Raw genomic sequence first — 24,412 nt, forward strand, 5'->3', positions numbered from 1 at the left:
TCCTTCCTACTCATTATTATGTTGTTGTGTGTGCACAGCGTGTATATGTGTGTTCATGTGTGTTCATGTGTGTATGTGTGCACTAAAGTGCCATCCACAGGAATGAGAGACTCAGAGGACTGAAGACAGGAACCCTTGCCGTTCCTTCTGTACCTGCATCGTAAGCAAAGAGTCGCACGGTGTGAAAATAAGCCTGAATGAAAAAATCTTTGTTTGAGTAAATAGATAAATTATTTATGATTAAAACTGAGAAACAATGTTCTGTTTAAAGTGTATTTATTATTATTTAAGTAGCGGTCACAAAGTTAATCACCTGCGGTCATTGGCATTGTTTGCAGGATGTTTATAATGAACTGAAAATAATCATGTCGCAAATATTGAGAAAATGTTAGGTTTTATTTATAATATTAGTTTTTTTTGCACAAAATGTTTGTGTATATTTTATTTATAACAACTCTTAAACAAATCAGGCTGCATAGACATGATTACCATGGAAGTTTACTTCATAGTTCGTGCACTTATTCTAGAAGATGTGAAAATATGCAAATGTCATTTCCAATACTTCGAAAGAAGAGTTATTTCTTTCAAAGAGTCAGATTCATGCTCTATCTCTCTGTTGTGTGTCTGTGTGCGTGTGTGCGTCCGTGCAGGATGCAGAGGGACTGGCAAAGCCTCCTCTGTTCCCTCGCTCCTGCGGCCTGACGGGAGGAAAAGGAATAAAAAAAGAAAAGAGGACTGACTACCACTCCACTATCACTTCACTTCACTGCACCATGACAAAAGAAAAAAGCCCATCCCTCCATCCCCGCGGTCGGAGAGAGAGAAGAGAGGACAGCGCTCACCACCACCACCACAACCACCACGGACAGACAATGAGGAGAACACCGCTGGGAGGAGGAGGAGGAGGAGGGGGGGGATGGAGGAGGAGGAGGAGGAGGAGGAGGAGGAGGAGGAGGAGGAGGAGGAGGAGGAGGAGGAGGAGGAGGTGGGTTTCAACAGGTGAGAGAGGGAGAGGTTCTCCTCCCCAGCGATGGGGAGGTCTGAGGACGGAGATGAGAGGGGAGAGGGGTGGTGGTGGGGGGGGGGAGGATGATGGGAGAGAGGAGCGAGGGGGAGGAGGTGGGAGTGGTCGTGGTGGGGGGGTAAGGGGGGGGGCGAGTCTACCTTATAGGCGACCCGGGCGGGACACCTCTTCCCGAGGCCTAGCGGCGGACACATGTGTCTGAGCATCTGATACATGTCTGTGTAACTGATCCGGCCGCTGGGGTGGCCACAAACACACACAGACACACACAAACACACACAGACACACACAAACACACACACACACACACAGATTCACACAGCCGCACGCCAACACACACACACACACACACACACACAGACACACAACAGACAGGACAAACGAAGACGGACGACGTGACAACGAAAGAAAGGAAAAACAGAGAGGGTCGAGGGAGGGGGGGGGGCGCAGACGCACAGAGGTGTTATCCAGGTTGGGGGGGGTGGGGTGGGGGGGGGACACGAGGGGGAAAAACAGAAAGAAAGCGACAAAGGAAAGGGGAAGAGGGGGAGGGAACAAATACACAGAGGTTATTGTTTTGATCGCTGTGGACATGTGGTTGCTGTGGTGAGAGACAGAGAGAAAGAGAGAGAGAACGAGGGGGGGGCGGGGGGGTTGTGTGTTTCGTGGCTTCTACTCTGGTTTGTCATAAAGTACGGGAGAGGAGAGGGAAGGGTGGGGGGGGGGAAAGAGGCTGGCGGAGAAGGGGAGGGGCTGGAGGAGGAGGAGGTGTGGTTTAGTTTAGTTAGTTGTTCAGGTGCCGTTCTATTCGAGGTGAAAAGGGGTTCGGCTTGTTTTGTTTTTTGGACTCCGCCCTCTTTCGCCGCTCGTATAGAAGTGGCAGCGGCGCTTCTGGCAGGCGGAGAGAAAAAGCACCGCTGCAGAGGTTCGGTTGTCACGGTGACAAGGTCAATGCAGTCTGTCGCTGAGGCTGCGTGTCCACCAGGGGGCGCACAGCTGCCCAGATGTTCCCAGATGTTCCTCACTGACCCCGGGTCCCTGACAGCTCCTGCAGGTTCTGGCTTTGAGAAGGTCGGATCGGCCACGGCACGGAAAAGGTTGTCGTGTATTCACTAGAGTTAATGATTTTAGCATGTGTTTAAATATAATGACAGGTTTATATTTATGATGCTTATTTTCGTGACTCTCAGACATTCTCAGAGAATCCTTCAGATGTTTATTCAAGTAGGTCTCTCCCTCTTTGGACTGACCTCTGACCAGCAAATGGATGGAGGTAAAGGGAAGATCCTTGACCATTGCATTTTCATCTTCATGTACAAAACACGTCCTTATTAGGCAGAAGACCTTAGGTGGGATGACATGTTACCTGAAGTCGTGGGCGGAACTGACCTCTCTTTATAATGTGTGTGAGACCACGGCTGGTCAGACTTTCACTATTCGGCCTGGGGGATTTCTCCGAGTTCTAGAGCTCGTCCGGACCTGTGAAACTTCTAATGTAATAAACATTATTATACTTGTAAGTACTGGGTTCGCGTTCCTTTCCTTCATCATCAACTTCTACAACTACATGGACATCTCGGCTGACCAGAATATACTTCAAGGTCACAGATGGTTTCAGGCTGTTTGATAACGAGATATGATTCTATGATCTATGTTGTTTAAGTCTACGTGCAGGTCTGGAAGCAGTTTGGTTCCCGGGGTCGGCTACAGTAGAGATCTCAGATGGACATGAATCAGAGGAACAGTATTTCTCAGCATAATCTATAAATGTCACTATAAACAGGAATAAGGGCGCTACTTAAATTGTGTAAGTGTGTGCGTGCGTGTGTGTGTGTTGATTCCAAGGTTGTTGTGATGTAGGTGTATCTGACCCTTTAAAGGCTCAGTGTGTAAGATTTAGGTGAAAGGGTAGAAATTAAATATAAAATAATCCTAGTGTGGTTCCTTTACATTTAAATACTTTATATTTACATCGGGAGTGAGACCTCTCCACGGAGACGGCCGTGTCTCCTCTTTGGAAGGGGAGGGGTGAGGTGAGGGGTATTCGGCTGCAAAACGCAACTTCGCCACTAGATGTCACTAGATTCCAAACCCTGAACCTTGAGCCACTTCTCTTCTTGAAGCCAAAACCTGCAGGAGCTTTAAAAAGGTCAAACGCAGACGTGAAGAACAAAGATTCTTCCCACGAGCATCTGTCAACATTCAAGAGGAACAGAACCTGGTGGACACAAGACCTTTATATGTCCAGAGCCCCTGGCCCAAACCACACACACACACACACGCACACACTCAAACACTCACACACACAGACACACACACACTCTACCCTTTAACTTCCTCAGCACCACAAACAGAGGTTGTCTAGTCGTATCATTTTAGTCGTTCAGGCCATTTTTCCACTAAAGGTTTGTCGACTCAACACATCACTGCTTTCATAACCAACGCACACAGGAAGAGGAATGTCAATGTCATTAGGAACGGCTTTATTTAACGACAGTATATCGAATTGACACATTTTTATATCTGAATTGATTTTGCAGAAATTAGTTTTTGTAGTTGCTTGTTTTAGACTTAAGACATATTTTATTGTGCAATGTTGTGTGCTGTCTTCATGAAGAGCTTGAAACGGGACTACAGCATTATTTTCAGTCCTGGAATCAAAATGCACAGGATTTTCTTTTTTAATCAGGAACAACGTTATTCAGCATGGAATCTTTTATCTTTCTAAGGAATAAGATTCTAGAGTCAGATGTGGAAACTACAAATTTTAGGCCTAAATCGTACGTGTATCGCTGAGCCCAGCTTTCCACAAACCATGGAGGCACCAGGATCAGCAGAGTCCGTGGAGCCTCCAAAGTCCCAACAGGTGGAATTTATTTCATCATATTAAATTCTTCGCGCAGGATAAATATCTTTTGCGGATAAGATATAAATATGATGATTCGATAATTACCTCGTGAGAACAAGTTAACGTTTGTGCAGCCAATGATTCCTGTTGAGGAGCAGCAAGAAGTTTGTTATGTGAATAAAACTTGATTTCTCTCGTTAGAGACGTATATGATTTTTTATTAAATTAACTTGTGCTCACAATATTTATCATGTGCGAACAAGATGAATAAATATCACCTGGTGGGACGGAGCAGCTCCGGAGGAATCAGCTGCATGAGTCTGCAGACTCTGGAGCCTCCGTGACACGTGGCTGCAGAACAGCCTCACAGCGTTGGTCTCCCCCCCACCCCCACCCCTCACCCCCACCCCTCACCCCCCACCCAACCCCAAACAAGAACGATGCACAGTGCCCGACTGGTCGCTGCCCAGGCAAAAAATCAGAAAGCAAGCAGAAAGAAAAGAGTCCAGACTCAGTGAATTCAAAGTGAACACATCAGTGGAACTCCCCCAGCGTTCAGTCAGGAGACAGCAGCGAGTGCAGTGCACCACTTCATGCTTCACACACCACTACCAGTGTGTGTGTGTGTGTGCGTGTACAAGATTGTGTGTGTGTGCATTTCTGCATTGTCCCAAACATTCTCATTGTCATGACAGAATGCAAATACAACAGAAACCCCCTCCCCGAAGAAAACTAAATGATTCAATGGTGAAATGAGATTAAAACAACTGGATAATGCAAACCCAAACAGAAACAGACCAAATGAAGTTTGAAGTAGGAGAGAATTTGTTCTAAAAAGTGATAAAGAGCGACATTCATTCCAGTCTCTTAAAGGCGAGCAGGTTGTGTTAGAGTTTGTGCTTTAGGGGTTTGTTCCAAACCTTGCAGGCCACCCTATGTGGGCATTTCTTGCCAAGGCCCAGGGGAGGGGAGATAACTCTCAATAAACTGTACATATCCTTATAATGTATGCGCCCGCTGCAAGAGAAATACAAGGAGGGAAGGTTAGGAGAGGGAGCACACAGGTCACAGAGAGAGAGAGAGAGAGAGAGAGAGAGAGAGAGAGAGAGAGAGAGAGAGAGAGAGAGAGAGAGGAAAGGTAGAAAAGGAGAGTACATTTATTTACACTAAGAAAAAGAAGATGCATGCTCAGTCACACACACTCTCCTCAGAGAGGAAGAGGAAGAGGAAGAGGAAGAGGAAGAGGAAGAGGAAGAGGAAGAGGAAGAGGAAGAGGAAGAGGAAGAGGAAGAAGAAGAGGAAGAGGAAGAGAAGGAGGAAGAGGAAGAGGGTTACATTCATCTCAACTGTGCACCACAAGTGCAATCGGAGAAAGAAAGTTCATAGAGCGAGAAAGAGAGGGAGAAGGTTGGATCGTTCTTTTCTCTCAGACGTGTCAGTTTTAACCGGCCCACTTTTTTAACGTCTGTCACCACATGACGCACTTCCTGTTGCCGCGTGACGCCCGGCTCCGCCCCGTTTTCAGGACGGGAGAGAAAGTCAAGGGTTAAGAGCAACGATACATTCAGCATGAAAGTGTCCAAAAGTCTGTGGACACGTCTGAGTCAGTTTTATGCTACACATGTCCGTAGTTGGTAAGTTTGTGTATTTGCTGTTTTCACGTGTGTGTTTCTGCCTTTGCGTTGTTCTGTGGGATTTTATAAAGTGTGTGTGGGTGTGTAAATGAGGGAGTGTGTGTTTGTGTGCTCGCTACTCACCAGGCGGCCGGGTCGTACTCGGCCCAAATCCTTACGTACTCGTCCAGGTGATGCGGCCCCAGGATCGACGAGTCTCGGGTCAGGTACTCGAAGTTATCCATGATCACAGCCACAAACAGGTTCAGCATCTGGAGCAAAGACACAAAAACACACACTCACACCGAGGTCTTTCTCCTCAAGTTCAAACGATGACACGTGCATGAGAATAAAAAGAGGATGTCGACCTCTGCTGGTCATTTGACAGAATACAGGTTTCAGGCACTTTCGCATTGGCTTCACTTTCAGGATTTAGAGTCAACATCCATTTTAACACGCAGAACACAAACACATGATTTCTTAATAAGTGTTTCGAACAATCTTCCCCTTGTGGCCAGCTGCAGTACTGCGAAACAGAACTGCTTTCAATACGTGACAAAGTTATGTTTTAATCTGTGGTGTGTATTTCAGTCATTCTTTTTATTCTCCTTAAATCCTTTTTAAGTGTCTTTGAGTTTCCTTGACGAGCGCTACACGAATAAAAAGTATTTTCTTTATTATTATTATTACTGCAACAACGTTGTTAACTTGACCTAATAGCATATTTAATAGTATTTAGGAAATGCTACAAAGATGCATCAAAATGCTGCTCTGCAATGTGAATACTACAAAAAGAGATGTTCTGCATTAACATTGTTGTAGGATAGGCCAAAAAACATTATTCATGTCTTTTGCAGAAAAGGCTTCAGAGGACGAAGACTTAAGGCTCTTATATACTTCTACGTATCCGTTTCTCGGAGAGGTCTCAGCGAGAGACAAAGAGTCTTTTTGATTTTTACTTCTCCGACGACTATCCGTCTAAAAACAATTCCCCGCCAAACCCATAGGTGGCGCAACGGAAGACGAGCTCAGAGAAGCCTACCCCATTTGGGAAGAAGAAGTCCACGTGTCTCTGTTGACATGTTAGCTTGCGTCCCACACACTGAACCATGGCAACTAACAGAACTAAATAAAGTGACACCCAGCGTGTCAAGATGCTGATTTAATCGTTTCTTAGCGCTGCGGTTCCCCGGTCTTGTTTCCGAACTGTGTTGCTGATTCCACAGCTTGAATCTGCTTGAGGCTACATGTAGCTAGAAGCTACACGGAGCTAGCTCCCCCCAGCTTCCACACACAGTCAGCAGGACTCCCGACACTAACTACTACTACCCAGTGTTTGCTTCTAACCTGACGGTATTATAGAAACAGTGTCTTGATAGAAGTGGAATTAAAGTCGTGACGGCGGGTTCTTGCACTGTTACCACCGCAGTTAGCATGGTGGCTAGCCCGCTAGCCTAGCCTGCTAGCGCCGTTTTGAAAGCTCGTTATAACCGTATGTGACCGTGCACACATGCCCTCAGTGCTCTAACGAGCCACCGTCAGCCGGACAACTCCGCTGGCTTAACACACACGTCACATTAATCGTAGAATCATAGCTGTGTTCGTGTTTGTTGCTACAAGTAAACAGGAAGTTTGAGGTCCGGAAATACGGAAATGATGTCGTTCGCGGACCAATCACAGCCAAGAGCGGCAGTCGGGTCTCCAACATGAAGACGGATAGTTAGAAAAATCAGACGTGTACGAAAAGCTGTCGGAGGTGCTCGGAGAGCACGTTTCACGACGGATAGGGCGGTCATATCTGTCCGTAATAGAAATAACGGAGAGGCATAAATTGGCCTTTACTGTTTGCATTCTGTGTTTTTTCTTTTAATGTCTCAACTCCTTGTGTTCTTATTTTGTATGAAACTAAAACTATGAGAGTTTTTCAATATATTTTATGTTTATTGTTGATTCAGTTTACAGGAGGTGTTCATGTTTGTCTGTTTTTCAACGCATCATTTCCTGTGTGTTGTTCTCACCAGGAAGGAGCAGAGGAAGATGAAGGAGACGAAGTAGGTGTAGGCGAAGACGCTGCCACACTCGTGCTCCGTGTTCCCTGTGTCCGGGTCGCACTCCTTCCCACCCAGACAGGCCAACATGATCTCGTGCCACGCCTCGCCGGTCGCACTCCTGCAGGGGGGGGGGGGCACGCAGCGAGGTCAAGAAAACTGAAGAACGGAGAGTGGGTTGTAAAGTGAGAGAGGGAAGAAGAAGTGGGAGGACTCACCTGAACAGCAGCATGAGCGCCATGATGAAGGTTTGGAAGTTATTGTGCTCATTGATGGCACTTTCTCCTTCCTCGTGCTCCAGTGCCAGGTTACCAAACAACTACACACACACACACACACACACACACACACACACACACACACACACACACACACACACACACACACACACACACACACACACAGACACACAAAATACAGTTACAAAGAGCTTTACATGCTTGAAAAGGGAATAAGGCAAATAACAGCAGGGTGTTTCTGAGCTGTTGTGTTTCCCAGAGTCACAACGACCTTGACCTCTGAACCTTTAACACCAAAATGTAATCAGTTCATCCGTGACTCCGAGGAAGTTTGAAGAAATTCCTTTAAGATGTTCCTGAAAACACAAGCGTGGAGGAATAGAGATCCACACTGGTTGGTTGTCAGAGCTCACCTGCATGCCGATGATGGCGTAGATGAAGAAGAGCATGGCGATGAGCAGACACACGTACGGCAGAGCCTACAAGAGCAGAAGAAGAAGGGTTGGTCAGAGTGTTGAGCCGGGGATTGAACGTAGGGTTGCAAAGGGGCGGAACGTTTTACGGTAAATTTCTGCAAACTTTCCGGAAACTTTCCACGGGAAGTTAAGCTCGGGAATTTTGGGAATTTTGAAAAAAAAAAAAAGCTAATTAAACGCTGAGCAATAAAAACATCATTCAAAACTCTATTTTAAAGATGTATGGAACGTTGAGTTTCAACCCTCCACTGTGCATTCTTCCATCACATGCACAGATAACTCCCAGCATGCTTCACTCTACAGCAGGGCTACTGAGGCCTGCTGTAGAGTGAAGGACTAGTCAGGTAAGTTTCCATGATATTACTGGGAAAATATATTAGCATGCTGATTGAGGATTGTTCATCTGTTCATCTAGACTATTTCCATTCATTTATCCATCAATTGTAAAATATGTTTACAGATGATTCCAATTGTTTGGCTAACTATTTATATCTCTGGCATTGCATTAGTGTTTTTTTACAAACTTTTTTCTCATCTTATTCTACTGAACAATGCCACGTGCACTATCTCATGTGTGGAGACATTTCACCCCATCCAATGTAGAAGGAAAGGCTGTGTACATTTGTAAATACTGTGCAAAGACCTATGTTAAGAATGACACAACGATGCAGAAGCATATAGTCAAGTGCCCAAAGTTTCGTCAGGGCTCAAATCAGCCTTTGACAAAACAAAATGTTTATATTTATGTCTGTATATGACAAGGTAAATACAGTTAGTATAAATTACCCACAACATTTCCAGTTTATTGCCGTTAATTCCCGTTAATTCCCATGGAAAGTTTCCAAGTTTGAATATTCCCGGAATTTTGCAACCCTAATTGAACGTGTGTTTGTGCGTTTGTGTCGACGTGTGGACACCTTGAAGGACTGGACGAAGGTCCACAGCAGGATGCGGATGGTTTCTCCCTGTCGCAGCAGCTTGATGAGGCGAGCCGCCCTGAACAGCCGCAGGAAGCTCAGGTTGATGAAACTCTCCTACAGCAGAGACCAAGGGAGGGAAATCAGTTTCACAAAACACAACAAACCTGCACAACCTCCCTCTGCTAAACACAAAAACCAAAAAACAACAGCGGAGGAAGGAGAGGACAGAGAGAGAGGGGGAGGGAGGAGGAGGAGCCAAAACCAAATAAACCACAACTGAAAACATAATGACACTGAGGAGAAGATACAAGTTTAAATGAGAGAAAAGGTCAAAAGACAAAGAAAAAGAAAAGAGAAAGGAAATAAGGAAAATTATAAGAGTCTAAAGGTCATCATCCAATCTGGTACAGCAGGACGCTTCTTTAGGAACCAAATGCACTGATCTCTGGGGTGGGGGGGGGGGGGGTGGGGGGCAGGCAGGCCACACAAGATGGAGCACAGTGCACTGTGCCTGTCAACCACACACACAAACACACACACACACACACACACACACACACACACACACGCACACACACGCACATGTTCTTTTGGAGATAAGAGCATGGCTTGGGGTCTCGTTTCACTTATGATTCTTCCAAATATTGTTTAAAATATTTGTCAAATCCAGCTCAAACTGGGATTCAGCTCCATGAATCACTGACGTCCACCTTCAGTCAATACTTTGCACATTTATTTTTTTATTTAAAATGCAGCGTTTACAGTTTCTGATTCCTTTACTGTACGGAAATGATTGATATGTGTTTGGTGCACTTTCTAATACCCTCACGTTACGAGGGTTAAAAACAGGTCACTATTAATATCCAAATATATGATTCTTGGAGCTGGAATCCAGTTTAGTAGACTCGTAAAAATCTGTATTTTTTTACCCCCAGTTTTGGATTTATTTAAATATAAAACAGCCGAACTCTCCCTGGTGAGAACCTGGTGTTTTTTGGTTGACAGGCAAGGCGGGGGGGGAAGAGGGAGGAGCATGAGGAGGAAGAGGAGGGAGAGGAAGAAGGAGGAAGTAGCAATCAGCCTCAGTGCAGACATGGCTTGGCTTGGCTCGGCTTGGCTTGGCATGGCTTGGCAGCATACTTTCTTCATGGTAAAAACTGGCCTACATGCTGACCAGCAGGGGGCAGCGGGTGCCGAGCACGAATCATAAACTCTTTATTCACACATTCACTTATTTAGTTGCACTAAGAGTGTGAGCGATTTTATTTTGAAACTTTCAAACTAACCTAATCTTTGTTGAATTCAAATGTAGCTATATTATTTATGATGCGTCAAACTGTAAAACTATTCCAGTTATTTATAAAAATATCTGCTGACTTCTTTTATTTCTAAACTATTTTTGTCCCTGTCAGGATCCTGTAGATGGATGACTCTGGTTTTCCAGTGATCTGATTGGCCAGTAGTTTGGTCATTGCCCGGTTTAGCTCCAGAGCAGTTTCAATATACGTTACCATGGTGATTTAACGTGAAGCAGCTTCGTAGGAGTTAAACCTGAAGTCACCTCGATAACTGAAAATTCTTACTTCGTAGCTCAGACCCCTGATAATTTCGGGAGGAATTACTGCGACCAGGAATTAGTTTTACGCATCAAAACATTAATAATTATAACATTTTAACTGTGCATGAAATAAATGAATGATTTTCTACCTTTCTCGGGAACTAAATATGATCCAAACATAAACATGGTCTTACGCTAGTAATGAGCCTCTCGCTGTGTCGTCAAATCAAGGAATTTTAAAGGTCGTCATCCAGAGAAGCGCATGCACTGGGGTCAAAGGTTAAGATCTGGGGGAGTGGGTGATTGGGGGGTTTGGGGAGGGAGGGAGGGGGTACACATGACCAATGACGATGCAGCATAAAGCTTTGAGAGATAAATTACAAACCAACCAGATTCTACATGTGCGAAGATGTAGACGGATGAATGGGGAGGAGGTGGTGTTTGTTTTGTGGTGAGTTGTAGCACATTGTGATGTTTTTTTTTGTGGAGTGGGTGAGATTTGGTGTTTTATTTGGGGGGGGTGGGGGGGGAGGAGGGGGGGAAACGCACACCATCACCATCATTATATTCATCATCATCATCATCATCATCATCACAGCACCACCACCACATGTCATGGCGCAGCACGGATGGAGAGAACACGATGAAGGATTTCATAGTGCATTTTGATTGGATGGATTTTATCAGAGGAGGAGGAGGAGGAGGAAGGGGGAGGGGCCAACAAAGTAGAGAGGTTTTAAAGAAAGCATGTAAAGAGATAGAAGAGGAAGACGGAATCATTATGGGCGTCGTCATAAAAGGCAGTGAAACACAACTTCAGGTCAACAACAACAACAACAACAACAACAAGAGTTAGTGAGCGACGTCAGGTGGTTCAGCCCCCCCCCGTGATGCCCGCATAGAGATGATCGGAATTTAGATTAGCGGTTAGAAATCCACGGGTGCTTAAGTGTGTTTAAAGTCCGAAAATGAACCTTTCACTAGTTAAGCAAGCTCGAGATTCAAATAATACAGATTTATAGCGTTATTTAAATTCCGCGATTTCGTCATTGTCTTGAGTATTTTGTTAATCTGAAGTTTGTCCTTGCTCTGTTTAAAGTGTGGAGACAAAAACTTGGATTGTTGCATTTGTCAATCAGTTGAGCAAAACTCGAAGAGACCCCATTAACACACAACACAATATTTGCAATATTTGCAATTTAATTTATTTAATTATTTAATTGAATTATCTAATTATTTAATTGTATTGTTCAGTTGTTCTACTACTTACTATTTATTTGCTTATTTGACTGTTTACTTTTTCTTTTTGCTCATTGTTGTTTTTTGTTTCTTACTTTGTTGTTTTGCTCTTTCTTTTCTTCTTGTTGCACTGTGCCTGCGCTGCTGATGTAAAACCCTCAAATTTCCCCACTGTGGGACTAATAAAGGATTCTATCTATCTATCTATTATCAGGTAGATATTGGTTCTGATTTCAGTGCCGTAAAAAAAAAAACCATTTTCTTTCCGAAAGGCAACTGAGCAACTTGTTGTAAATGTTCTGGAGCAGCAGGTTCTCGGCTGCATGACGACAACGAGCAGACAGGTCATCGATCGGACGTCTGAAATAATCAGCTGGGAACATGTCAGTTAATGTCACAGACCTGAGATGCTCATTTGGTTCCCTCTACATCGAGCTGTCGATAAACATCTGAACACACAGTGATTAGCAGAGTTACAGCTAATCCAGTTTGAGAGCGAGACTTCAGAACAAGTCCGAGAGGTTTATTAAGAAGTCCCACGTGTGGCTCAGGTCACGGTCTGGGTTAAAGGTCAAAGAATGAACGCTGGACAACAGAGAGGGGCTGACGTCGCCACTGAATTATACGGATTCGTATATTTCCCTGATCACATTCATCTCATATGTATGAAAGGAAACAAACAGACACAAACACAGATGGAACAAAAGTAAAGTCAAACCAATCCAGGGTCACATTGTGCGACAGGTTTCGCTCCACACAGAGACATTTGAAGGATTTGTGGTGGAAATAGTGTCCACAGCAAATTTAGATTTTTTTTTTTTAATAAAATCCTCCACGGAATAATGTACAAGCATCAAATAGACACACACAGGTGATGTTGAAGGTGCAATTAACTACTGAATCATGTTTGTTAAAGGATCGGTTCTAAATCCTGGTGACATTTACACGCGGTGGCTCATCACGCCAAACAAACCGATATTCATACATACAAGTCAGATTTGATTGGTTCCTCTCCTGTGGTAAATATGATCCTAACGCGATAGTTTGTTTATCTCGGTGTACGGATTAAAAACAGCAGGATACACAGAGTCTGGCCACAAGGGGGCACTGTACCACGTGGGTTTGCTCCCTCAGAGCCAGACCAGATGTTTCCCTCTGCAGTTCTTCCTTTTCAACGGCACCTCTGAATGTGTGTGTGTGTGTCTGCAAGATGCGATGGACACTGGTTTACAGACGTCAACTAACTGACCTAAAAGGAAAAATCAGCCCAGAAGCACTTTGCATCCCCGGTGGCTTTATGGGGTTAGAACGACAGATTGACTGAATCTGTGGTTGGATCGTTTCTAACCAAAAGCAAAGACGTATCAAAACACTGGTTTCATCACTGACGACAAGGCTGATGTTTCCTTTGAGTCCACCAAACCAGTGTCATGAGAAAAACAAGCGACGTGTGTCACTTTGTCCGGACTCCCAGAAGCACTTACCGATAGTTCTGTCACTAATATGTCAGTGATGCTTCCAAGGACGGACACAAAATCAAAAATGTTCCAGGCGTCTCTGAAGTAATTCTGCAGGGAAAGGGGGGAGAGAGAGAGAGAGAGAACAGTTCGAGATGAGCGAGAAGACGAGAGAGATGCAACAGGTCGTCCACTGGATCCGTCCCCCCGTCTGAATCCTGGGACTGGCGAGGGACCACCTGACCGATGGTGGTGTTGTTACCATGGAGACAGGCTGGGAGGAGGCCGATAGCGTGACTTGCTGTGCACGTTACGTTCTGGGTTGTTCAGGGACACGAGGAACACGCTCTAGATCTGTCTACCAAAATAAACCTGCTTCATAAATGAATTATAGGATGAAACACACAGAGCATATAGACCGGGTCAACCCGCTGGAGGAGTGTCCGTGCTGCATGTTTGTGGATTTTACCAGAGGGCCGAAAGCGATGATTTTGAGGACCGACTCCATGAAGAAGAAGGTGGTGAACACGATGTTGAAGTACTTCAGGACGTCATCGAAGACATCCGACGCATCGTTGAACTGTAGACGCACAAAACAAACGAAGAGAGGCAATGAGGACACAGAAGTTAGATACAAAAGAAAATCAATACCGAGTTTTAGGTCCACACTTCTTCCCCTGTGCTTTCAGAGCCACAGTTTGTGTTGTTGCAGTGGTGGCACGGTGGTGCAGCGGTTACAGTGAGAAGGTTCCGTGTTTGAACCTACACCGAAATCAGCAAACGCTAATCAGAGTCCCACAATGACTTTGAATGTCAACGTCACAAACTCGAGGCGCTCTTTCACCTCGACATTCTGACAAGTTCCCCCGGGCGTGTCAATAAAAACCTATGTTTGCTGCAGAGTATTTGTGAGTCTTCCTCGGATGGTTAATACATTATGGCTGATAATCAAAATCTGTTCAGAAAATGTGATTTTTACTACGGAACCTTGCTGATGAGCTCAGAAAACACAAAATATCAAACTCAGTCCGACTCGTACCTTCATCATGAGGACGATGGTGTTGAGCGCGATCAGAGCCATGATGCTGTACTCGAAGGGCGGAGATACCACGAACTGCCACATGCGATACTGGAAGCTCAGTTTGTTCTTGGGCATGTGACGGGTGAGAGGCCTGGCATTTATGGCGAAATCTATGCAGGCTCTCTGTCGGAGGAGAGAAGACGAGTGTGAGGGCTCGAGAACAAAAGACCAGAACACAGACAAACTCACGCAGCCTCGTCACTCACCTCGTTCTTTTCTAAACTGTAATCCTCCATCATCTTGTCCCCCTGTTCCTGGAAGGTGATAATGATAAGAGCCACGAAGATGTTGACGAAGAAGAAGGGGAAGACTACGAAGTACACCACGTAAAAGATGGACATTTCCATCCTGTAACCCGGGCTAGGACCCTGATTCTCATAAGTGGAGTCCACAGAGTGTTTTAACACCCTGCGAGAGGGAAGAGAGAGAGGAGGAAAGAACATTAAACACATGAAACTAAAACCAGGACAAATATATCAACACATTTGTTTTGATATGAACAATAACTGGAAAATTCCAAATAGATTTGTCATTTTAACAGTATGTTTGTCTTATTTCAATTTTAAAGGGTTAGGGTTAATTTCAAAAATGTGACGTATTTAATGAAAGACCCTGAAATGCCTGGTTACAGCTGTTGTTTAAAGCTGTGTGTGTGTGTGTGTGTGTTTCTGTGTGTGTGTGCGTGTGTGTGAGTGTTCTACTCACTGTGGCCACCCCTCTCCAGTCGAGACAGTGAAGAGGGTGAGCAGGGCCCAAGCCACATTGTCGTAGTGAAAATCGTACTTCTTCCACTCCCGCTTCTGCGCTTTAACCTCGTCTCTTTCATACACCAGGTACTCGCCCCTGAAGGAACAAGTTCCCATCGTGAACAACTTAAAAACTTCAATTACTATTATTGTTTGTAAATCAGCGTTAGAGGTTCAGAGTTGGTCCTGAAGAGGGTTTGCTTCTAATGTTGTCCTCTAGGTGGCAGCATCTGCCTGACACAATCATCGGAGGACTCTGTATTTTTAAAATCTCTTTAAATTAAGTTCACATCCACAGTTTCCAACATTTCTCATCGAAACGTTTCTCACGTGCAAAGCATCTGTAATGAAATGAGCAGGTATCATATAAAATAATAAAGAAATAAAACCATCTATATAAAACATTCTGGTTCTGGGCATTCTTTTTTTTTTATTGTAAATTTGAAGTACCTGCTGCAATTTATATAAATTGCAAAATATGTTAAATTGGAAAACACCCAAAAGTTATGATTACAAATTAAACTTAATGAATCTTTACTGGTATTGGTTTTAGTTTTGATGTACGACGAACAATACTTCCAGAAACTGGTTGAAAAATAAACTTTATTTAACAATTTAATGCAGGAGATCAATTAATTAAATAAAGCAACAAATAAAACGAACGTGTTGTGTAAAGACAAAAGTGTTTTTAAAAGAGTTTGGATCAACAAAGGGATTTGATCGGGCTGCGACCAATAATTTATTTAACATCAATTAATCAACAGATTCCTCAATTTATTTGGTAATCTTATAGTTTTATAAAAAATTTGCCAGATCTTTGAACAAACTTTTCAAAGTCTTAATACCCAGAAATATTAGGTTAACAACAACTAAATGGATTTGTTTCTGCTTGAAAAATGACTGAAACAATAAATCAAGTCTCAACATAGTGTTTTAGTTTGCTTTGCGTTGATTCAGTGAACTGATGTGTGTGTCCAGGAGCCGAGCAGCTGGAGTCGTGTGTCACTGACCTGCAGTCACGCTCAAACTCTTTGGACTCGTCCGTGCAGTAGAAGAATCGGCCCTTGAACAGCTGAACGGCCACGACAGCGAAGATGAACATGAAGAGCATGTAGACGATTAAGATGTTCAGCACGTTCTTCAGGGAGTTGACCACACAGTCAAACACGGCCTGTCGGGGAAACGTTTACCAATTACTCTTTCAGGCTGAATGTAATATTATAATATCTCTCTGAGGTTGTTATGCAGTGCAATATGTGTACAAATATATGTTGTAATCATAACTATCACTGTATGCAGTGTTTTCTGATATCTATAGTAATATAGCAGCATTACTCTCAGTACTACATATTCCATTGTATATTGTACTGTGCTTTGGTCATATTATATTTATCATATATATATTTTATATCTTCGGTTGTTCAATATTGCTGTTCTGTTGATTATGTAGTAATATATCACAACATTTCACTTGATTCAATGTTATCTGAACTGTATATAGTATATTTTCTGTTTTTGTGTTCTTACATGTTTTTGTTTCTTTTTTATTCAATTGTATTCTTTATTACCTTTATTTATTCTTATTCTAGGCTTATAAGGATTATCTGATCTTATCTTATGTTTTCAATTAATATAATAATTACTAACAGTATAGAGTCAGTCCCCTGAACATCCCTGTAACCCTGAAAATCAGCGTCCGGTGTTCAGGCTGATTCATGCTTCTGCGTTGGAGCTACGCACGAGGCCGAGAATCCTAGTTGTGTGTCGGTGTGTGTGTGTGTGAGTGGCGCTGCAATTACACCGCCGAGACACTAGTGGCAGTAGAGTTTCTGTGTGGGTGTTGGGTGTCTTCCGATATCTGGTCCACTTCTTTACAGGTTGTCACGGATTGTGTTGGAGCTGATAGACGTTGAAGAGCAGTTACTTTTTCTTAAAGAATTCTAACGAGGAAAAGAAAGGACGTGTTCGTTTCTTCTCCTCAATTCAAAAATGGCGGCAGGAGATGCGGTTCGACCAAGCGGACCAATCACAGCTCGGTAGCTTCATCGCAGAAGCATGAATTGGGCTTTGGGGTGACGCACAGTCTGATGTCCTGAGTCGTACCTTTAACTTGGGGAGACGCTTGATGGTCTTGAGAGGACGCAGCACCCTCAGCACTCGAAGGGACTTGATGGTACTGATGTCTTTGCCCTTGCTGCTCCCCCTAGAGTTCAGCCAGGGAACAACAACATCAGCGTCAGCGGAAGGTAGAGAGCGGAGCCGAGGAATGAGGAGATGGAACAATCAAGTCTTTACCCAACCCTATGGTCAACTATCATTGAGATAGAAAGGGGGTGAGGTGGGGTGGAGGTATGTGCTGGACTTCATCTCAAACATGAACTCTACAGTCAAACAACACACGATGGGACATCTGCTATCAAACATTTCACTCGTGTGGACAATCAGTCTCTTCTGCTGCAGGACGAAGACTCTGCGTCGCGTGAGCGTCAGACATGAAACCGGGTGAAGAGCGATCAGTTTCCTGAGCGTCTGGTTTCATGGACATCGAGAAGCAGCAGCATCTGTTTTATCGTAATCGTCACACAGGAGACATTCACTCATTCCATACCGACAGGCAACTCCCGGCAGAGTGCCCGGGCCAAACCTCTTTCTTTCTTTTTCAGTGACACGCTGTTTTTCGGTTCTTCGGAGGAAATGGGAGTTTTTACAAGTGGACACTAGGGACGGGAATCGGCAGGGACCTCCCGATACGATACTATCACGATACTTAGGTGGCGATACGATATGTATTGCGATTCTGTAAGTATTGCGATTCGATATTACGATTTCCTGGGATTTCTTTTGGTTATTTTTTTTTTTTTAAATACTGGACCATGGAAAAATGTTGAATCATCCCTTCAAATACAACACAGTCAAATTCACTTAGAGCTTTACAAGTTTTATTTCAAATATTAACATTAACTTAATATTTGATGCAGCCAATAGAGAAAATAAATAAAAATGTGCCCTATTATTGTATAGCCCCTGTCAACTGCACACAAACTGACAGATTAAGAAATGTATGCCACTTAGGCTACTTTTAAACAATAAATAAAAGGTGAATTAAATAGAATGAATAAAAGTTTACTTAAAATATAAACTTTGAAATAAACAAAAAGTAGGCTATTGTTGTTTGGATGTAGGCGATGCAAAGCTAGCGCTTGGGTATGTTTAGATTCTTGTGCAAAAACAAGAGCTGGTCAACATGCTCTGGGGTGATGTTGCTCCCCCCATATATCCCCCCGTATAAACCAATAAATATGTTTTAAAAAAAAAAAACATTTAATTTTTAAATTATCGATTTTGGAGGCAGCAGTGCGATTTAAAATCGTCATTCACAAGAATCGCGATTTGTAACTGAATCGATTTTTTCCCCCATCCCTAGTGGACACATGAAGTTAAGTTATCACAAGGTTCGGATTATGTCTCAATAATCCTGAGTCTGTTCACACCGATGGATTCGGACACGTTTCACATCGCTTCCTTCTCCGTCTCGTCCCAAATTTCTGGAAAGCCTTACTGTGGTTTTCTTTTGACGACCCCGACTCGAAGGAGGCGTGGACGGGACAGCGAGGCTATGTGAGAGCATGTGATGTCATGCTCTGCGAGTGACATCACATGTCATCATGAGACACACGAGCAACGGCGAAGTCAAACGAGCCGTGAGAGCGACCGGAGGAAACGATTTGACAAACGTCTTCGGAATGTGTGTGTGTTTTAATAACTGAACATCGTGCTAGTGATTTGTTCACGAACCACGATCAGTGAGAAGGAATCGGGCTGTCGAGGGAGTAAATAGCCGAGTTGATCTTTACTGTAAGTGGATGGGCCATTTTCAAAATAAAGAACAAAACCCAAAAGGAGGCAGGAGGCGTGTGGACGGGCGCCAGGAAGAGAGGTCGTCCATCACGGCTCGCTCTTTAACCATGAACTCAGCTCCCGTGGCAGAAAACCTAAGACAATTCAATTCAAGGCTGATTGATTGAGTCTGAGCCTCTGCAGTTCTACATGTGCGTGCGTGCGTGTGTGTGTGTGTGTGTGTGTGTGTGTGTGTGTGTGTGTGTGTGTGTGTGTGTGTGTGTGTGTGAGAGACTCGATCCATAATCAATAGGCCTTCCTCCTCTGAAGTTGAGTAGGACTGAGTTCTCTCTATCAGAGCAGCTTGAGAGTATTAGAGTAAAGCCCAGCGAGGCCATAGGTGTTTGGAATTAACGACATTCCTACTACACACACACGCACACATGCACGCACGCACACCAGCTTAACAACAGCAGCTGGAGTCTGGAGTTTAATATGTGAGAGCGTGACGTGTCGTCCAATCGTCGCTTCGCCTGAAAAGATCCTCGAGTCGACGCTGATGTGAAATAAAAGAACGACAGTGTTTCTAGTTTCTGACTTCTGAACCTGAGGCGTGTGGATGGTTTCCTGTGTGTTGTGAACGTCACGGCGCCAATGAGGACGAACGACCAGAAGAACAAAGAAAGAAAGAGAGAGAAGCCTGTTTGACCCGGTGATGAAGAGCAAGGGACAGAGCGGAGGAGGAGGAGGAGGAGGAAGAGGAAGAGGAGGATGACACTTTACCGGGTGCTGGTCCTGTCGAGTTTCAACGAAGGTGGGGACAGCGAGAGTCAGTGACAGCGACAGGAAGAGAGACAGAGACAGGAGAAGAGGAGGACGACGAGGACGAGGAGGAAGAGGAGCAAGGTAGGGAAGGAGACATAGACACACATTGATAGAGAGAGAGAGAGAGAGAGAGAGAGAGGGAGAGAGAGAGCGACAAACAGACACAGGACAAGAGAGAGGGGGTTTGGTAGAAACAGGGAAAAATACATCCACATGAGAGACAGACAAAGAAGGAAGGACAGCAAGATGGACATAGCTGCTCAGTAACCCCCCCCACCCACCCTCCCACAACACTACACTCATCATCTTACTCCACATCCCCCCCTTGACCCATCCCTTGTTTCCATAGCAACCCTATGGGATGTTTACACACCCGTCTCCTGGCAGATTCAGCGAAGCCTCTGTGTTGTAATAAAACGCACATTTATTCCTTCTGCTGTGAAATCACCAACTTCAAATCTCAAATAGAATCTGTCGTCCACACTCGTCATCTGGGATTCTGATTGGATGCTTTAATGAGAATATGACGAATCGTCACGGCAACGTCAAGAGAAAGAAATGTGAGAAGTAACGTCTTAATATTAACAGAATACTTGATTCTCCGTGTTATTATAATAATTCTAATGGCCCTAAAACTGAAACACAACCAGATGCAGATTATAGTTTTATACATTTGGGGAAATGTAACCACAATGATGAACCAGGAGAAAATGAGTAAACCTACTTTTGAGTTGTCATGGTCACATCTTTAACATTTATGTGTCTGATTTATAGATTATAGACACATTTTTGAGAAATTAAGTAATGAATGAATGTGGACATTGTCTGGGAACAAGTCTAAATGCAAACATCCTCTTTTCTCCATTAAGACTGAAGCACTTATCTCCACTCAAGAGACGTCCACACATTATATTCTCGGACGACTTCTGGAGATCTACAGACCAATAAGAGCAGCCGCTGCCTCAGAGTGAGGATGCAAACCTTCCTCGTCTCCGGAGCTTCTTCTGCCGAGCCCCCAGCTCTGTGAAGAATTACCTTCACGGCCGGAGGAGGGAACTCGATTGCTGCGTCCGTCTACACCGATTCTTATCTTATCGCACCATAATGATCAATTAGAGCAGCGCACGGCACAATCTGCCCTCATTAGATCTGTAATCATCTGGTGGGATTTTATCAAAGCTCTTTTGCATGCACATCTGCTCCGGGGGGGGGGGGGGGGGGGGGGAGAGCGGCACTAAATCTAAACAAGTGGCCGGTTCCAGGTTTTCTTGACATGTCACAGAGCACAAGGGGCGGAGCCTCAAGAAACCAGGACTTGTGTGTATTGTCCCATACACACACACCGCCGACAGGACGACATTCCCACAGAGGACTGCATGCAGCTCCCAGTCGCAACCCAGTTCATTCAGCGTCTACTCGGAGGATGATGGGAGCCAGAAGCCGACTGTTGTGTTTAAAACCCAGAGGAGTCTGAAGCCATTGCACTCTGACCATGCTACAAAGACCCTCCGCACAATGGTTCCGTCACGAGAGCTGCTTTTAAACCAAGTCATGCGTCAGAGAGAGATTTCAGAGGTGTGACGATGTGAAGCCCCTTTCAGCAAAAAAACACCTTCTACATCTCAGCCCTGGAGCGGATGGGGGGGGGGGGGGGAGGGAGTGAGGAGGTAGAGAGGAGGAGAGATGGTGGTCGAGGGAGGGAGGGTGGAGAGAAGGAGGCGAAGGGGCGTCGCCTTGAAACAGGGAGGAGTAAAGAAGGTTGGAAGCGAGGGGAGAACCTTGAAGATGGCGAGAAGAGGAAGGGGGGGGGTCAGCGGTAGAGGGGAGGAGGCACCCCTTTGTCGGCGGGGGGGGGGGAGTCATGCTGAGGGGGGGTGCAGCGGTGGAGTGATTCTCAACTTCCTGTCATAAACTTATCAGCCACAAGGCACAAGAGAATTTAATAACTTCTCGGACCCTTTTTTTCTATCTTCTAATAAAGTGATGATTCACTTCACATTTTAAGAATCAGAAACTATTTCTGATTCTTGAAATGTTCCAGCAAAGTGAAAGTTTGGGATCTGTCATTATTGATTTCTTTCTGTGAACCTGTGACCTCTGAGTAGCACCAGATCTTCAGGCTTTTAGGGGCGTGTCCACTTGATTGGATCCCTCATGGAACTATCAGGTCTGAACAGAGTCCGATGCCTGGTCCACACTACTGCGGATATTTTTTGGTGGATGAATATTTCCCAAAACCAAATCTAAACGCATGAATAAGACAAACTCGGGTCGCTCTACATCAACGATCCATCAAATACCAAAGCAGAACGCTGTGGTCTGAGTGGGGTCAGCCCTATGTTCCCACATTTCTAAGGATTTTTTTTTTCACTGACAATTTTGAAAATTAGGCCTTATGTTCCCACAGACCTATGTTCCCAGATTTATTTTGAAAAATTAGTCTTGATTTTCCCACATTTTGAGATTTTTCTGAAAATTAGGGTTAGGGTCAGGGTTAGGGTTAGGGTTAGCGGTGTTGAGCTCAAGAGAGTTTGGAAGCTAGCCTGTTAAAGGGACTCTTACCTTTGTTGCATTTGAGAATTACAGCACATTCGAATCATCCCGCCTTCCTCCAATGCCCCACCCCCTCGTTCCCATCCGCTGTGTTTTTTCTTTTGTTTTTCCCCCTGGGAGCGGCTGTTTCAGTACGCCGTGGACCACTTTGGTCTGCCATCGTCAGTCGCTACGGACGATACGGTCGCTACTCGCTACTGTCTGCCGTGGAATCAAAACAAACCCTATAGTTGAGGACGCGCCTTGATGACGCGGGCCCCAATGCGCCACAAGAAGCAGACGGGCTTCCTGTCTGTTTCCATGCAGCAAACAGACAGGTCTGTCGGCCAATAAGGTCCTTCGGTCCGAAGAATTTTATTGGTTGAAGTTTTCACTAAATATTACGAGAGTGAAATAATTGTTTGTTTTAACTCCTGGTGGGTCTGTCTTGCATTACCTTATTAATACCAATTTAACCTTATCCACAAAAAGTGTAAAAATGCAACAAAGGTGAGAGTCCCTTTAAGCTGCACCGGCTCACGGGCGGGCCGGTGCTGCCGATAAGCCTCAAACATTGTTATTTTCAGAACTGCCTCGTACCGCTAGATATTAATGCAACATATCATTAGGAAGCTAAGATTCTTCAGATTCGACTGATGTAAACCATTTCAAGATCCGATCACAACAGCCGGTACAATTAAAGTAAAAGTAGCCTTTTTAGCCTGGTTGGTTACCATAGTCCCAAATGGCCTTTGTGGAAAACGCCTAGACATGCCCTTAGGAAAAAATCTGTGAAATATTCATCTTCTGTGGGATTGTTATCAAATTTGAACCACGGCTAGTCAAGGCTTCATGCTCGGGTCCCAGTGTGTTTTCCAGCTCATAAGTCCCAGCTAGAGTCATCTGCAGGCATCTGTTTAACCAAAAATATTCAAGCGGAAATAAAAACCTTCTACTTCACTGTGTTCCAACTGCTATTACTCAATGTCAGTAGCACTTAGACTGATTCTGACTGTTGAGGGGGGGGGGGGGGGGGGAGTTCAGAATGTTACCTTTCAAAGAGACCAAGATCATGCATGTACTCCAAATGGTTCAAGAATAGCTTTCAATTTACTTTCGGTACTCCTCAGACAGGCATTTTAGGCGAATCTCACCCGCTGCTTAAGAGGCTAGCTAGCTTCAGATCACCAGCTACGGAATGGTGAACCCTTAACTACCAGGCAGGGGTAGAAATGTGGGAACTGTAGGAACATAGGGCCTAATTTTGTAATGAATATTGGAAATGTGAGAACATAGGGCTGTGGGAATATAGGCACGCTCCCGTCTGAGTAATATCGGGGGATGAGGACGCATGTGAAGGTGGTTCAGTAACCCTTGGAGGCCATCAGCTTTCGTTTCTGATGAGGAATCAGCATCTGGAGACAACAACTAATATTTATTCGCTGTTCAAAGTCTGACGATAACACACACATCTCACGTTTCTTCACAAAAAACACTAGAGATTTAGGTGCAGACGACTTTTTGGCTAATCTCTATATTGTCTGCATATGAATACAGACAAACAAAAGAACCGATAGTTGATGCATTTCAGTCATTGCACCTGTTTTGCTTTCCACACGGACTGTTTACCCGTGATTGGTCGATGTGGAAACAGAAGCTCGCTACAGATTCTGCAGGCTCACAGAGAGAATCCGTTTGGTGCAATGAGGCTAAATTTAGCTGAAAACTAGTAATTAGACCGACAGTGCTAACTCAACCTGGAGAGACACCAGCGTCTCCTCGACATTGTTGTTTCGGGGGAATTCTCGTTAAAATCTGCACGTTTGGAAATCTCAGTTTGAGCAAAACCTGAAACGCAGAGGGTATAGCTGATCAAAATATCCGCATCAGTGTGGCCGGGGGTGTGAGCGGCTCTGCTGTGGATCCGGTGTGAACACAGTCATTGTGTGTTTCTTATCTCTGAACATTG

The 24,412-nt window shown here is 44.5% G+C and overlaps 1 protein-coding gene across 1 annotated transcript in view; it reads right to left on the reverse strand.

Moving 5' to 3' along the window:
* The window catches only part of cacna1ab (calcium channel, voltage-dependent, P/Q type, alpha 1A subunit, b), a 115,492-nt gene that overhangs the window by 29,482 nt on the left and 61,598 nt on the right, over positions 1-24,412 (reverse strand). Inside the window, exons 26-38 of the mRNA XM_061087939.1 lie at positions 17,353-17,452; positions 16,260-16,420; positions 15,209-15,346; positions 14,710-14,911; positions 14,462-14,626; positions 13,892-14,002; positions 13,450-13,533; positions 9,166-9,282; positions 8,186-8,251; positions 7,752-7,852; positions 7,504-7,654; positions 5,630-5,757; positions 4,793-4,889 (exon numbers count right to left, since the gene is read on the reverse strand). Coding sequence (XP_060943922.1) covers positions 4,793-4,889; positions 5,630-5,757; positions 7,504-7,654; positions 7,752-7,852; positions 8,186-8,251; positions 9,166-9,282; positions 13,450-13,533; positions 13,892-14,002; positions 14,462-14,626; positions 14,710-14,911; positions 15,209-15,346; positions 16,260-16,420; positions 17,353-17,452 — 1,621 coding nt within the window. The remainder of the gene's footprint in view (positions 1-4,792; positions 4,890-5,629; positions 5,758-7,503; positions 7,655-7,751; positions 7,853-8,185; positions 8,252-9,165; positions 9,283-13,449; positions 13,534-13,891; positions 14,003-14,461; positions 14,627-14,709; positions 14,912-15,208; positions 15,347-16,259; positions 16,421-17,352; positions 17,453-24,412) is intronic.

The sequence above is a fragment of the Limanda limanda genome, chromosome 2 (assembly GCF_963576545.1).
Source record: "Limanda limanda chromosome 2, fLimLim1.1, whole genome shotgun sequence".
In the NCBI taxonomy this organism is placed as follows: domain Eukaryota; kingdom Metazoa; phylum Chordata; class Actinopteri; order Pleuronectiformes; family Pleuronectidae; genus Limanda; species Limanda limanda.